The following is a 13,670-nucleotide window of genomic DNA, read 5'->3' as shown; positions in this document are numbered from 1 at the left end:
TAACACCACCAAAACTCGCCAAAAAGGCTCGTTCGCGCTATTTCGCCTGTTTGACCATCCAAATGGCCCAGTGGCCCTCCTGACCACACATATCTGCTCCACAATCCGGTAGGGAGCCACTGATTGATTTTCACCCAAATTCGATATCGTGACCCGGGCCCACCCATCAAAACACGTCAAAAATGATTTATTCGATCTATTTCGCTCATTTGACCATCAGAATAGTCCTAGCAGCCCCACTGAACAACCCACATCCGCTGCACAGCCTATCGGGGGATCGTCGATCGATTTTTGTCCAGATCCAGCATCGAAATTTGAGCCCACCCACCGAACCATGGGATAACACCCACCAAAACTCATCAAAAATAGTTTGTTCATGACGTTTCACCCGTTTGACCATCAAAATATCCCTAGCAGCCCCGCCGGACCACCCACATCTACTCCATAGCCCGTCGAGGGGACGCCAGTCGATTTTCTCCTAGATTTGGCACGGGTATCGGGCCCACCCAACGAAATGTAATTCTATTACTTCCTTATTTAACTAATCGATTGGTTTAAAATGTATCAAAGACGATATGTAGCAAGGTTTAAAATATGTATCACAAAATGAGATTTGTGAAATTTTATGTAATTAGGCAAAGTAAGGTTTAAAATATGTATCACAAAATGAGATTTGTGAAATTTTATGTAATTAGGCAAAGTAGTTGTAAAAAAAATGCTATGAAATGTATGTAAGTTACTCTTAATAAAATTCGTGGGTTCCATAATAACATTAATTAATAATATATTAGTGCTCTCTCTTTAATTAGATGAAACTTTTCATTCAATTGAATAAATATAATAAGTGAAGATGCTTTTCTTACTCACTCCTCCTTCCCTTTAAAAAAAATTAAATATATGATGCACCTTTCGGTGCGCCACGAAATTAGTGTTTAAAATATTGATATCACTAATAATAGAAAAAAAATTACTAATGTATGCCGTTAAAAATCTCTTCGTCGTTATTTACTTATTCGTTTTTGATTTGACATATTTTTTAATAAGCGATAAATAAAATATGAATAATAATTTTATTATATCATTTCTAATTATTAAGATCTATATTTTTTTAATTTTTGAAAAATAAATAATTCTTAACAATAAAGATAAATTACATATAAAATAGTGAATTATCTTTATGTACTAAAGTAATTAATATTTTTTGTTATGCATCGAGAGGTCGAATAAAATTATATTTGTCAAGACAAAATTGGAGTGAAATCCACATAAATTGATGTTGCAGGTACAAGCAAAAATCACTCTATGTCGCTAGTTGTACGAAGTCAAACTTCGATGAAAACAAGAAATTACAACTCATCAGTAACTCTGAGTCACTCATCCTGCTCGATTATATAACTACTTTCACCCGATTCAATTCACCTTCATCGAGAAAGTAAACTAATAGATCATTTTTTCTGTGAAATATATTTAGCGCCAGAATTAAAATTTTCATTAAAAGATAACGAAGTAAATATATAAAAATCTATCAGAAAAAAAAGTCAATTACAAAAATTTAATCCGTTATGTAATTTTTTGACGAATGAATATTAATTTGAGTCCTTTCGAACAAAGGTGGAAACTCAGTACTGATATTTTATGTGTCACATCAATTATTTTTGCTTAAGAATAAAAATCTATACGTGGCAAATCAATACACGTAATCTGTATTTGTTTTGTACACATCCTATTTAATAATAAATTTTTAAAAAAATATAATAATAATAATAATAATAACAACAACAACAACTTAGAAGTTTTGAAAAGCTACGTCTTCCTTTATTAATTATTTAAAAAATTTCCTAAAGTCTAATGTCACGTAACAAATAGAATATGTTTTTGAATTAAAAATTGAACCACCATAAAAAATAATGAAATATAACCATTGACATACACGATAAGCCAACGTTTTTTAATAATTAAGGAAAATAATTTAATAATATAACCTTTTTTAATAATGATGATGGTGATTCAACATCAACAGTAGGTCAAATAAATGGACTTTTATCAGTTTAGTATTTTGCAGTTTAGTATTTTGTTAAAAAGGAATATCATATTTTGCTAAATTTGTTAATTTAATATATTCTTTTTTTCGAGAAAGTGAAAGGATATTCCAGAAGAATCATACGTGGTTAGGATTGGCGGTTAATATTAAAATAATAATTAAAGTAATCATTATTTGATCGATCGATTCATACGAAATCACTTATGTCACTTCAATTTTGTCTGGCCCCTAAATGAAATCGGTCTTTAGTTATGATGTGAGTATCAACTAGATTCCACATATTCATTTTTCTCTGTCCGCTAACTTAATAAGTTGACGGATCAATATAAAATTAGGATCGCCCTGTTCATTCTTTGATTGATAGCTTAGTTAAATTGTTTTCTAATAAATGACGAACCACTATTTTTTAAAAGATAGGTGCATATTTAAAAATAAACTATTTGTTTGATCATTATTTTGATAAATTTTAAATGATAAAATTTAAATTCTGAATTCAATACGATTAAGTTGGGATTTTCCTTTTTGAAGGTTAGAACTTTTTATTGGAGAATATACCAATGTCAATTTTCCTAAACTGAAAAATTAAGAGAAAGATTAAGAAATTACAAGAACAATTGAAATCTAAATTGAAGAAGATTTCGATGGTCTCAAGTGGTCAATAAATTTCAATTGCAAATCATTTCTCTTCAACGATACACATAATTGACTCATGTAAAGATCGAAGAAAAAAATGTGAAATTTAAATAAAAAATTTTCGCACTATTTTTTTGACACTTAAAATTTCATTTTCACGATCATTAATATTTTGATTTATACCACTTCTTTGTATGTGTTAGGTTAAGTTATAATAAGATATACTTTTCATGTGAATAAATTAGCATTATCATTAACACATGGATTAAAGAATATTCTTTATTTTGTTTTATCTTATTTTTTTCCTTTTCTAGTGGGAAAACAATTAGCAGTACTACGGCCCTTTACTTATAATTCTTTTCAATTTTCAAAGGTCAAATAAGAAAAAGATTTTATATTTTTTATAATTGTGGTATTTAAGCTAGCGTATTCGTACTTTGATTAATTGTACAGAATACTCTATACCCCTCGTCAATATAAAGTAACTCTATCCACCAAAATTAGAGTAGATGTTTTTAGATTATTATTTTGAAAAATTACATAAGTTCTCACTTTTTTCATATAATTTTTAGGAATAGAAAATAAGAGGAGGTTTTCTTCTTTAAGGGATCGTTTGGAAAAATGTATTAAAAAAAGTAATGCATAAATTATTTTTGTGTGTTATTAATACTTTGTTTGGTATAATAGTTATACACACTTTTATGTATTAAGATATATGTTATTAATATCTAATACCCATCATTTCCTATGTATTAATAATACCAAGTGTTTTAACATATGTATTAACTTAATAAATGATAAATTTGCCCTTCAAAGCCATACTAGAACATTTCCCAAGTCTTTCTTCCATCAACACTTTTCCCTCAATATTGCTCTCGTTATAGTTTGTGTACGTTCAGGTGGAATTTTAAGCTCAATTGATTTCATCTTTGACTCTGATTTTCTCCTTATGTACCTTATCATAGTTGCAAATATCTTTTCGAATTCGACAGTTTATAAGCCCTAAATCTTACGATGATAATAGTAGTGAATAGATAATTTTAATTTTATTGTAAAAGATGATGATTGAATCGAAGGAGATCCAATTTCATGGCCAAAAGTCATTGATTTTGCAAATTATGTAAAGTAGTGTGGGCTAATGGAGGTTGTTGTACCAAGTATTTAGTGTTTGTACATCTCAAATATCTAATGCCAACAATCTCTTCATATTTGTATCGAGCATAAATAGGAAACTAGGATTATGTTTTGTAATTGAGGTCTGGATATGAATTTTTTTTTTTTGTTTTGGAGGTTATAAATTTGGGAAAGAAGGATTTGGATTTTTAAGTTTTGGATTTGTTTGAGAAATTGTTGGAGGAAATGTAGAGGGTAGTTTTGTCAACAAAATTTTTTAAAAAATAAAAATTATACAAGATATATTATTTTTAATATATCAAACCAAATAGTGTATAAGAAATAATGTCAGCATAACTAATGCAAGTATAACTAATACCAATATTACTAATTCAAGTATTACTAAAAAATCATATTCATCATTATACTTGTACACTCTATCAAACGATCTAAATTATTTTTGTGCTTTTCTTTTGGCATTTTTTTGTACATTAAAGTTATTTATCTCATATTTACATCAAATCAATTTCACTTATTCCTGTCAACTAACTTAATATAGTATAATGTATGATATTTAGTTACGAGGGAATGACAGACGTGCATGTACAAACCCATATTATATATTTATTTGATTCATAATAAACATCTAATATGAATAAATTTTTATAACCGTCTCCCGCTTTTGATCTAGACTAGCAAAGCTCAATCATTGTCCATTATTATATAATAGTAAAGTAATTTCCAAATCCATCATCTGATCTTGTCTGGTAATTACATTAATTAGAAGAGTTATCAAAAGATGATTAGCACAAAAACACCAACTTTCTCTTAATTAACTCAAAAGTGAAGTGTTTTTTCATTTGATTTTGCAAATACATAAATTTTTTTTGCTTAATTAAGAGTACAAATATCTTTAACAATTAGTAACAAACATTGTAGTATCCTGCATGTGGTAACAAGACAACTTAGATTTGAGGTATCTCCTTATAACGTTATCGTTTTTTGGGATATTATTTATCTTTTATATAATATAACATACTGAAAGATCAATTTCTCAGAAATATACTCCTATTATTGTGAAATATAATTACAAAGGATGAGTATTATAGAGAAATTTAATTGTATTAAATTATGATTTATTCAATTTTCTTTTTTTTTAGTTCATGGTATATAGCCCTAAAACAACTTGGAGGGACCAGGGATTTTAGTTCATTCATTATCTTCCTTTCCAAATGAATTTTCACACGTATTCTTGTCCCCTAATCTGGATACCCTCGACCCTCCTGACCCCCGGATGGGGTGGGTGAGATGTAAATAAAACTTATTTATATTTTAAGTTTATGTCAAATCAATAATGTTTATCTTAATTTTATATATAGATTTCTTTAGTACATTGTTTCTTTTTCATAATTTACCCTTCAATTCTAGCTAGTATCTCAAATAAGTCATAGAGCCGGTTAATTTTGGTTCACGTTAGGTAAATAAAATATCGAGAATAAAGTATCTTTTATCAAGAAGCTTTCATTCTCAAGACCTGATTGGGCAAATCATAGGAAAAGGAAAGTGAAATCTCAACCATCTAATTGCATTTTAATATACTCCATACACTCAACAAATTTGGTTGTAAAGACACGAGCTTTTAATTTGTGACCTAAATATGTCATAACATTTATTTGGCTATAAAAATCATAATATTAAGGGTGAAATTAAAATTCAAAAATAAATTACTTTCTAATATACAAAATGTATCGATTGTTTTTAATAGACCAAAAGAAGATGTTGTCAATAGTGCATCAAGGCGATGATCTAATAATCAATGGAGTAACATCACGAGATTTCAGATTCAATCTTTAGACTTTAGTAAGATTATAAATATTAGGTGAATACTTCTAATCTCTCCAAATATTATTGGATATGATACATAGTATATTGCTAGTAAAAGAAACGTATACCTCTAAAACGATTCAAAATACACTCAAGTTAAATTAAACACCATAATTATAAATCAATAATGCAACGTAAATTACAACAAAACAAATCTCTTAATGTTTTTTGGTCATTATCTTAAAATAAAATTTTGATAATAATACTTCCTCCCTCCATTGTCCTTACTCTTAATTCCGAAATGATTATATTTTTTCAATAAATCTATATTCATCCCTAAATATTATAGGATACGGTTAACTTTCCCGCCATTCTAGTACACCTCTTTCTTTATAAATTTAAGACCAAGTCTCCTCCTTCCCACCCTTCAAATCTCCACATTTTTCTCTCCTCCGCATACTCATTCACACAATCCCAATCAATTATTTCAACATTTTTGTCTAAATGTATTAAATATTTGTAGACAAATTTAATAGTATTTATTATTGTTAGAATTATAAAAAAAAAATAGAAAGAAATAGCAAAAGTGTAGGAGAAGCATAAGCTTAAGCTCACATATATTTATGTTTTGCTTACATATTTGATTTGAACTTTTGTGCTTACAAATGTCTCTTTATTCACCATTGACGTACATTTCCTCCTCCTTCCTCCACCACCCTCACAACCACCCAATTCAAATCTAATTTGGTTGGGTGGGGGTTCTCTCAATTTTTCCGGCAAGTGACTTCTTGATTTTCCGGCGAGGGGTCGTTTGCTGAGTTTTTCCGGCAAGGGACTGCTCAATTATCCGGCGAAGGGGTTGCTTGCTTAATTTTCTGGCGAGGGATCGGTTGCTTAATTTTCTGTAAGTGGCTGCTCAATTATCCGGCGAAGGGGTTGCTTGCTTTTAATTTTCCGGCGAGGAATTCTTGATTCTCCGGCGAAGGGATCCTGCCGGCTTAGTTATCCGCCAAAGGGTTGCTTGCTTAATTTCCAGGCAAGGGGCTGCTTCATTTTCCGGCTGGTTGTCGTTTCTTGATTTTCCGGCAAGGAGCTGCTTAATTATCCGGTGAGGGGTTGCTTTCTTGATTATCCGACAAAGGGTTGCTTTCTTGATTTTCCGGCAAGGGGGATTCTTGTTTTTCCGGCGAGGAATTGTTAGCTCAATTTTCCACAAGGGGAAAAAAAATTAAATTATATTTGGGAGGGAAATTTAAATCCATCGTATATTCAAGTCGTTTTCGCACATTCAGTTTAGAGACATTCGTTATTAATGACGAAGCAAATAGTACTTCGAGCACCATCATTTGCCCGACGAAGACAACCACTATTATCCGGACAGGACACGTCATCACGAGGTGGGGTCCGCAAAGCGCGATTTGCAGAGGTCGCCGGTGGTACGGCGGCGGAGTGCGCCGCCGTATGTTGTTGTTGTCCATGTGGTTTAGTTAACCTCCTCGTACTCGCCGTATACAAACTTCCGGCGGGTCTTTGCCGGAAAGTTCTCCGGCGAAAACGCCGGCGACGGATAATCAAGAAAGGCATTTTAGAAAAAGACGAATTCGAGCTATCAATTCATCCATTCAACGACGGTGGTGGTGGCAGTGGCGGCGCCACCACATTGACGGCGGTTTACAGCGGAACTAGCTTGAAGTCAGATAAGGATGTGGTGGCATTAGAGAAGGAAATGTGGAGTAAATTTCATGGAGCTGGATTTTGGAGAAGCCCCTCTCAAAGGAGTGATATGTAATATCATCATATGTAAATAATTGTAAAAAAAATAAAATTAAAGAAAAATATAAAAATATGATTGATATTAAGTGTAAATTTTTACTAGTTTCATGAAGATGCTATTTTTATGTAGTGTATGATGGATTACTTTATCAAAAAATTAAGCAAGTGGTCTCTTTATCTAATGTTAAAAGAGAACAAAACATGTTTTCTTTAATATATTTTTTATTTGATATATATATATATGTTTTGAGCTTCAGTATTTTATATTATAAGCGATTGTAGGTGTGATTAATCTTATAAAATTTTGGTACTTTAAGAAAGTAGTCGAAATTTGCTTTTGAATGACCTTTGTCTAATGCCAAGTAACTAACTTACATGACATGCATTTTATGAATTATGACTCTCGATATAATTGACATCGGATATTTTTAAACAACAAGGTTTTTAATAATGAAGGAGAACAAGAACATGTTTTTCTTTAATTTATTTTTCATTTCATGTTTGATTCACATATGATATATATGTTTTGAGGTTCAGTATTTTATATTGTAAGCGATTATAGTTGTTATCAATGTTATTGAGTTTTGGTACTTTAAGAGAGCAGTCGAAATTTGCTTTTAAATGAACTTTGTTTAATGCCACGTAACTAACTTGCATAACATGCACTTTCGTGAATCATAACTCTCAATATAATCGACATCAGGTGTTTTCAAACAAGAAGGTTTTTTCTCCTTAATAATTGATGCTTTTGGGTAGAAAAGTATTGAAGAACATTCTAGAGGTATGATGCCTACATGGTAAGTAATTAATAAAAACTTGGTAGATGTTGATTGTTTGATTAAGATATTTAAAGTGTAGACAAGGAATTCCTTTCCTATATCAACTTGTTCTAGTGATCATTAGTTTGTTTTGAATATACTATAAACCAAATAAATTAAGACAAAATTGAATAATTGCCTTTTCACATTTTCTTTATACCTTTTCTTTTTCAAATTAAAATATTAATCATTAGTTACTTTTCCATCAATCAAGCTAAGTGGATTCTAATTGTATATATAAGGATTCAAGAAAATATATTAAACATTGTGAAGATAACGTAGTCTGATATTTCTTTTAGAATTTGATTAGTTTTTAATTAAAGACTTTAGTTTGAATATCATCATATTTATGGATGTGTTTTACTCTAAAGTGAGACTTTAGAGCGATAACATTTAATGGTCAAATTTTGAACCTCCTCCCATTAGTTAACCAATCAATTTTGTTAGGACCGAGTTAACATCAGATATAATTGATAGTAAAGGCACAATTTTATTTCTTAATCGAGTTCACCAACCAAGCATCATGTTTGATCATGACTCAAACACGAGTCATCCTAGCCTTCTCGTAGGTCTTGCATAAGCAGAATGTTCACATTATCCAACAAATTTTACCTTTCTAAACTTTATTTTGCCTCAACATTTTATAAAATCAGGAAAGAACAAAGGAGTCTTTGATATTTATTTTCGGACTCAATTAATTTCTAATAAAAGACTTCAGTTCGAATGTTGAAACTGAAATCACTTTTAATAGCGAGCACATGTTACAATCCTAAAAGAGACTTTGAGACTACAACGTTCAATTAATGGTTCGATTCTTAATCTCTTCCTATTCAGCATAGTGATTTTACCTTTCTAAATAAACTAAATTAATGACTTAGTACTTTTTCTGTCTCAAAAGAATTCGTTTTTTTTTTTTTTTTAAGTAATTCTTTAATATAAGGGTATAGGTGAAAACAATTACATTATTAATTATTGTATCAAATTCTTTTATTTAGATGACACTTATTTTAAGATTAAAAAAAAAAAAATTCTAAATCACACGTTTTTAGTATAGGTGATTATTATTTTAATATGTAGTACTTTAATTTGTGCATTGATTTGTCACCATTCAGACTTGCACATGTTGTCAGTCCAGGTGGTTTCAGAAACAAAAACATTTTACTCAGATTTGTCTAACATTATTTGTAACACCTCATATTCAAGTACATATATTGGTCTTATTTATATGGAATTAATTTTTTTATTTTATTTATACCGGAATTTGCCCGTCGATGATTCCATGCGAAGGTTATTGAATAATCTTTCCAACGATATAAATATTTCTAAAAAAGGATAGGTTTCGGATATAATCGAGCACGTTCGAAACTATAAAACGGTGGCCGGGATATTGGGAATAGTAAATGTGCAGGAAAATTTCCTGCACACAAACTACTGAGGCCAGCCAATTTTTTGGGTCAACTTTGAACGATCATAACTCCCTTAATATAATGAACTGGGAGAGTTACGACCTATGAAAAGAAATATCTTTGAGTCTTATTTCCAGTGCAATTGGTTTCATCCAAATCCAACGTCTGAGTAAGGAGTTATACTCCTTTTACTTCAGCCTCTCAAAATAGATTTTTAGGGTCAACTCCAAATGATCATAACTCCTTGTACAGGACGAACTGGGTGGCCTAATTTATATTAAATGAAATCCCTTTGAATTATCTTTCCAACGATACCAATTTCACCCAAATCCGATATCGGAGCAAAGAGTTATGGTCGATCTACTTTAGCTTATCAAAACAGTCCACCAAAGGACAGATTTGACATTATTTAAATTTTAAAGGCACTTTGGTCATTCCTTATGATATTATGGACGGGAATATGTGTACATATACATGTATATGAGTTCAAAAACTCATTTTCATCATCAATCATTGAGAAAGAACAAACCCTAGCCAAATTTGACCTTTAAATTACTTTTGATTAAACCGTAGAAATTCCAAAGTAATCCGATAACTGCGTTTGTCATCTCGAGAGCTTCGAAAGACACCTATTATTTGTGCAAATATGATTGCATAATCAAGAGGTGAATTCTAAGGTATGAATATGGTTTGCCTTTGTTCTCTTCCATATGTATATGTGTGATAGAGGATTATATGTATTGGTTGCTATTGAAAGGTGATGAAAATAGGGTTATGGACTATTTTGCATGGTTTGGTTGTATTGAATTGTGGAGGTTGGATATGATAATTGAGTTATGGAAGGTGGATATGGTGATATACTATTGAATTGATGATTATTTATGTCTATGGCTCAATTTGGTTTAATGGATTGGTTGGAAGGATAAATGAATCTAAACTTGATATTGGAGGATGTTGTATGAATATGCATGGCATGTGAATGTAATTGGAGTATAAGAGGGTTAAAGTGACACCCGTTATGGTGTAATTAAGGCTTACTACTTAACCATTAGTTTGGTGAATTCAAATAATTGAATTGTGACGTCTGGTCGCTAATACTAGATTGCTATATATGTTCATTGTAGATAAGTAATCCAAAAAGACGAGAAGTCCATTTGGGACTAGTATTGAAGGTTGACAGTCAGGTATGTAAAGCATACTCTATACCATATCTTTGGCATGAAAGTGAATAATTGTTCTATTAAGAAAGTTTTCAAAGTTATTCAGTAACATGTGATCCATAATGATTTTGTATGATGTCCTACGTTACAGATGAACTTGTCTCCACCCTACAAGATGTCAAGACATTCCAATACTTACTTGTTTTCCAAATCTTACATGTTTATTGCACTAATGAATGTCAGAAGGTATCCGGTTACTCAAACAAGATCCATGTGCTATTAATGACTCCAAAACGTTTCATTGATATACCAATAAGTTCCTACTTCATTGTTATGGCATTGATGACTCCAAAATGTTTGATTGATGTGCCAATGAGTTCTTACTTCATTGTTATTACATTGATGGTCTATTTATATGTCTCTTATTGATGTATCATTGTTTCAAAGTATCAAAAATGCGGTGGCAACCGAAATAACAATCTCAAAGATTAATTGAATTAGGTGATGAAAGTTCTCTCTTATCGGGTGGTATCCCAGGGGCATAAGCCTATCATGGGTCGATCCCTATTTATGTATTTATGGGTGGTATCCCAGGGGCATAAGCCTATCATGGGTCGATCCCAGTCGATATGTACTGGAGGCAGCCTAATGGTCACAGTACAGTACAGTAACGGTTACAAAGATGATAAGAACGCAGGTAAAGTGATTGAATAAATGCAATATACAGGTTGTCACAAGTTCTAGTAAGTGTGGTCCACTCCTATTATGATTTATTCACTTGTTTCTGATTTCTATTGAGCTCCTATATCATATGTGATTATCTACAGCTTTACATACTCAGTACATATTTTGTACTGACGTCCCCCACGGGGGACCTGCATTTCATGCTGCAGGCACAGGTACCTCAGCTCATACACCGCACAAGTAGGAGCCAGGATATCCAGCTGCTTTTGGTGAGCTTCAGTTTGCTTTGGGGCTTTTCGTGTCATATCCAGTCACTTTTGGTATTATATAAAAGTTAGTTATATGGCGGGGTGTGTCCCGACCTTAGTTAAACTCTGTGTATTGTCTAGAGGCTTTATAGACCTAATGTACAGTCAAGGTGGTGTTTTGTTAATAGACGTGATGGCTCCAACGACCAAGTATTGTATATACATATATATATATGTGTGCTCGAGCTTATACAGATGATTATTTCCTTTTATATGCGACATGATGCTGTCCGAATTTCGGGTTGTCATAGAGGTATGCATGGGAAGTATGAGGTTATGAGCTGGTTCTCCCGGGCCTCTTCGATTACGGGTGCCAGTCCACCCCAATAGGATTTGAGGCGTGACATTATTTATCTATGGTCTCTATTTTGTTCTATTTTTTTTTATTTTATTAAAAAATATTTTACCTTGATATGACTTTTTTTATATGAATATAAATTCAGTCGAGCTTCGATGAAGATATTGGATATCGAATGGAAAACACCAATGTCAAGTGCAGATGAGAAGAGTCTATTTGTGTTCAACGCCTGTTTAACTAGCTCAACTCTATTATTTTCGAGCATCAAGATTTCCAGTGTTGAATAAGGACCAAAATGTTTCATTGACTTGGAGTTTAATGGTTAATGTTTGATATTTGTATTAAGGTTCAATAAAGTCGAATTCAAACATAATAGGATCAATTTTTTGAGGCAGGGCTTTCAACATGATTTTTTTTTATTCGTAATGACTCGAACCTGAAATTTTTGATGATTTATTGGCAGAGATATGATAAATAAAATGTGCACTTTAAAAGAGCTACTAATATCTTTCTATCAGTGGCGAAGCTAAAATTTTAATTAAGGGGGTTCAAAATCGAAAAAAGTAAGCACACAAATTAGCCAAAGGAGATTCAAAGTCAACTATATATACATAAAAAATAATTTTAATATATATAAATAGTATAATTTTTCATCAAAGAAATGCGGATGAACCCCAGCCATAAGGTGGCTCTGCCCCTATTTCTATAGCCATTTTATTATGTACTTTTTTCCAACTTCTTTTTCATGCTAAAATAGATATAATGAATCTAGCATAGGAAGTTAAATTTGTGGTGTTATGATGTAGTACTACTTTGTATTGGCTTGTCACCATCCAGGCTAGCACATGTTGTCAGTCCAGGTGATTTCAGATACAAAAATATTTTACTCAAATTTGTCTAACATTATTATCCATGGTACTTTGGAGCAGCTCCGATTTATCGATGACATGATTCTAGATAGAAAGTTGTGGAGGAGGGAGATTAGGGTAGAAGTTTAGTATGAATTTAGAATGTTGTATCTTTTATTGTATTACTTGATGTATCTTGTTTATGCTATTATTGAATATGTTAATTTCTATTGTATCTTGATCTTTTGCTATTCTTTGTCTAGATTGTTTTATTTTGAGCTGGTGGTCTATCAAAAACAACCTCTCTATCTCACATATGAGGTAGTGCTCTCTATCTCACATCTGAGGTAGTGGTATGAACTGCAAATACTACCCTCCTCAGACCCCACTTAATGGGAATATACTGAGTATATTATTGTTGTTGATTATTATCCATGGTTCCTATTTTATTCTACCCCACCTCACACTCCTCCCAATCATTGTCTTTTTAATTTGTTAAGAAGCGTTTTATCCTACAAAATGAAAAACACTGACGTTAAGTGCAAAAGTTACTGTTGAATAGGTGGGAGAGTCTCTATCCGTGTTCAACAATTGCTTTAGGAAATGCAATGGAGAATCGAAAATCAAAGATTTTTTGTTTTCAACTGATATTTAGTGCGGAAACCACATTTGTGGAAGGGGTGGGGTGGGGGCTGGGAATGTGATTTACCATCGATAAAATTGTAGTAAAATGATAAGTATTCATTTATCTCAGAGACCTTGAA

General features: G+C 31.7%; 1 protein-coding gene across 1 annotated transcript; it reads left to right on the top strand.

Annotated features, from left to right (window-relative positions):
- Positions 1-6,923: 6,923 nt before the first annotated feature.
- LOC107854830 lies at positions 6,924-7,400 on the top strand. The gene has a single exon (XM_047410600.1). It carries the CDS (start codon positions 6,924-6,926, stop codon positions 7,398-7,400), a length of 477 nt encoding a protein of 158 aa, XP_047266556.1.
- The last annotated feature ends 6,270 nt before the right edge of the window (positions 7,401-13,670 follow it).

Source organism: Capsicum annuum, chromosome 1 (assembly GCF_002878395.1).
Source record: "Capsicum annuum cultivar UCD-10X-F1 chromosome 1, UCD10Xv1.1, whole genome shotgun sequence".
NCBI classification, from domain to species: Eukaryota; Viridiplantae; Streptophyta; class Magnoliopsida; order Solanales; family Solanaceae; genus Capsicum; species Capsicum annuum.
This window is presented reverse-complemented; position numbering and strand designations above follow the sequence as displayed.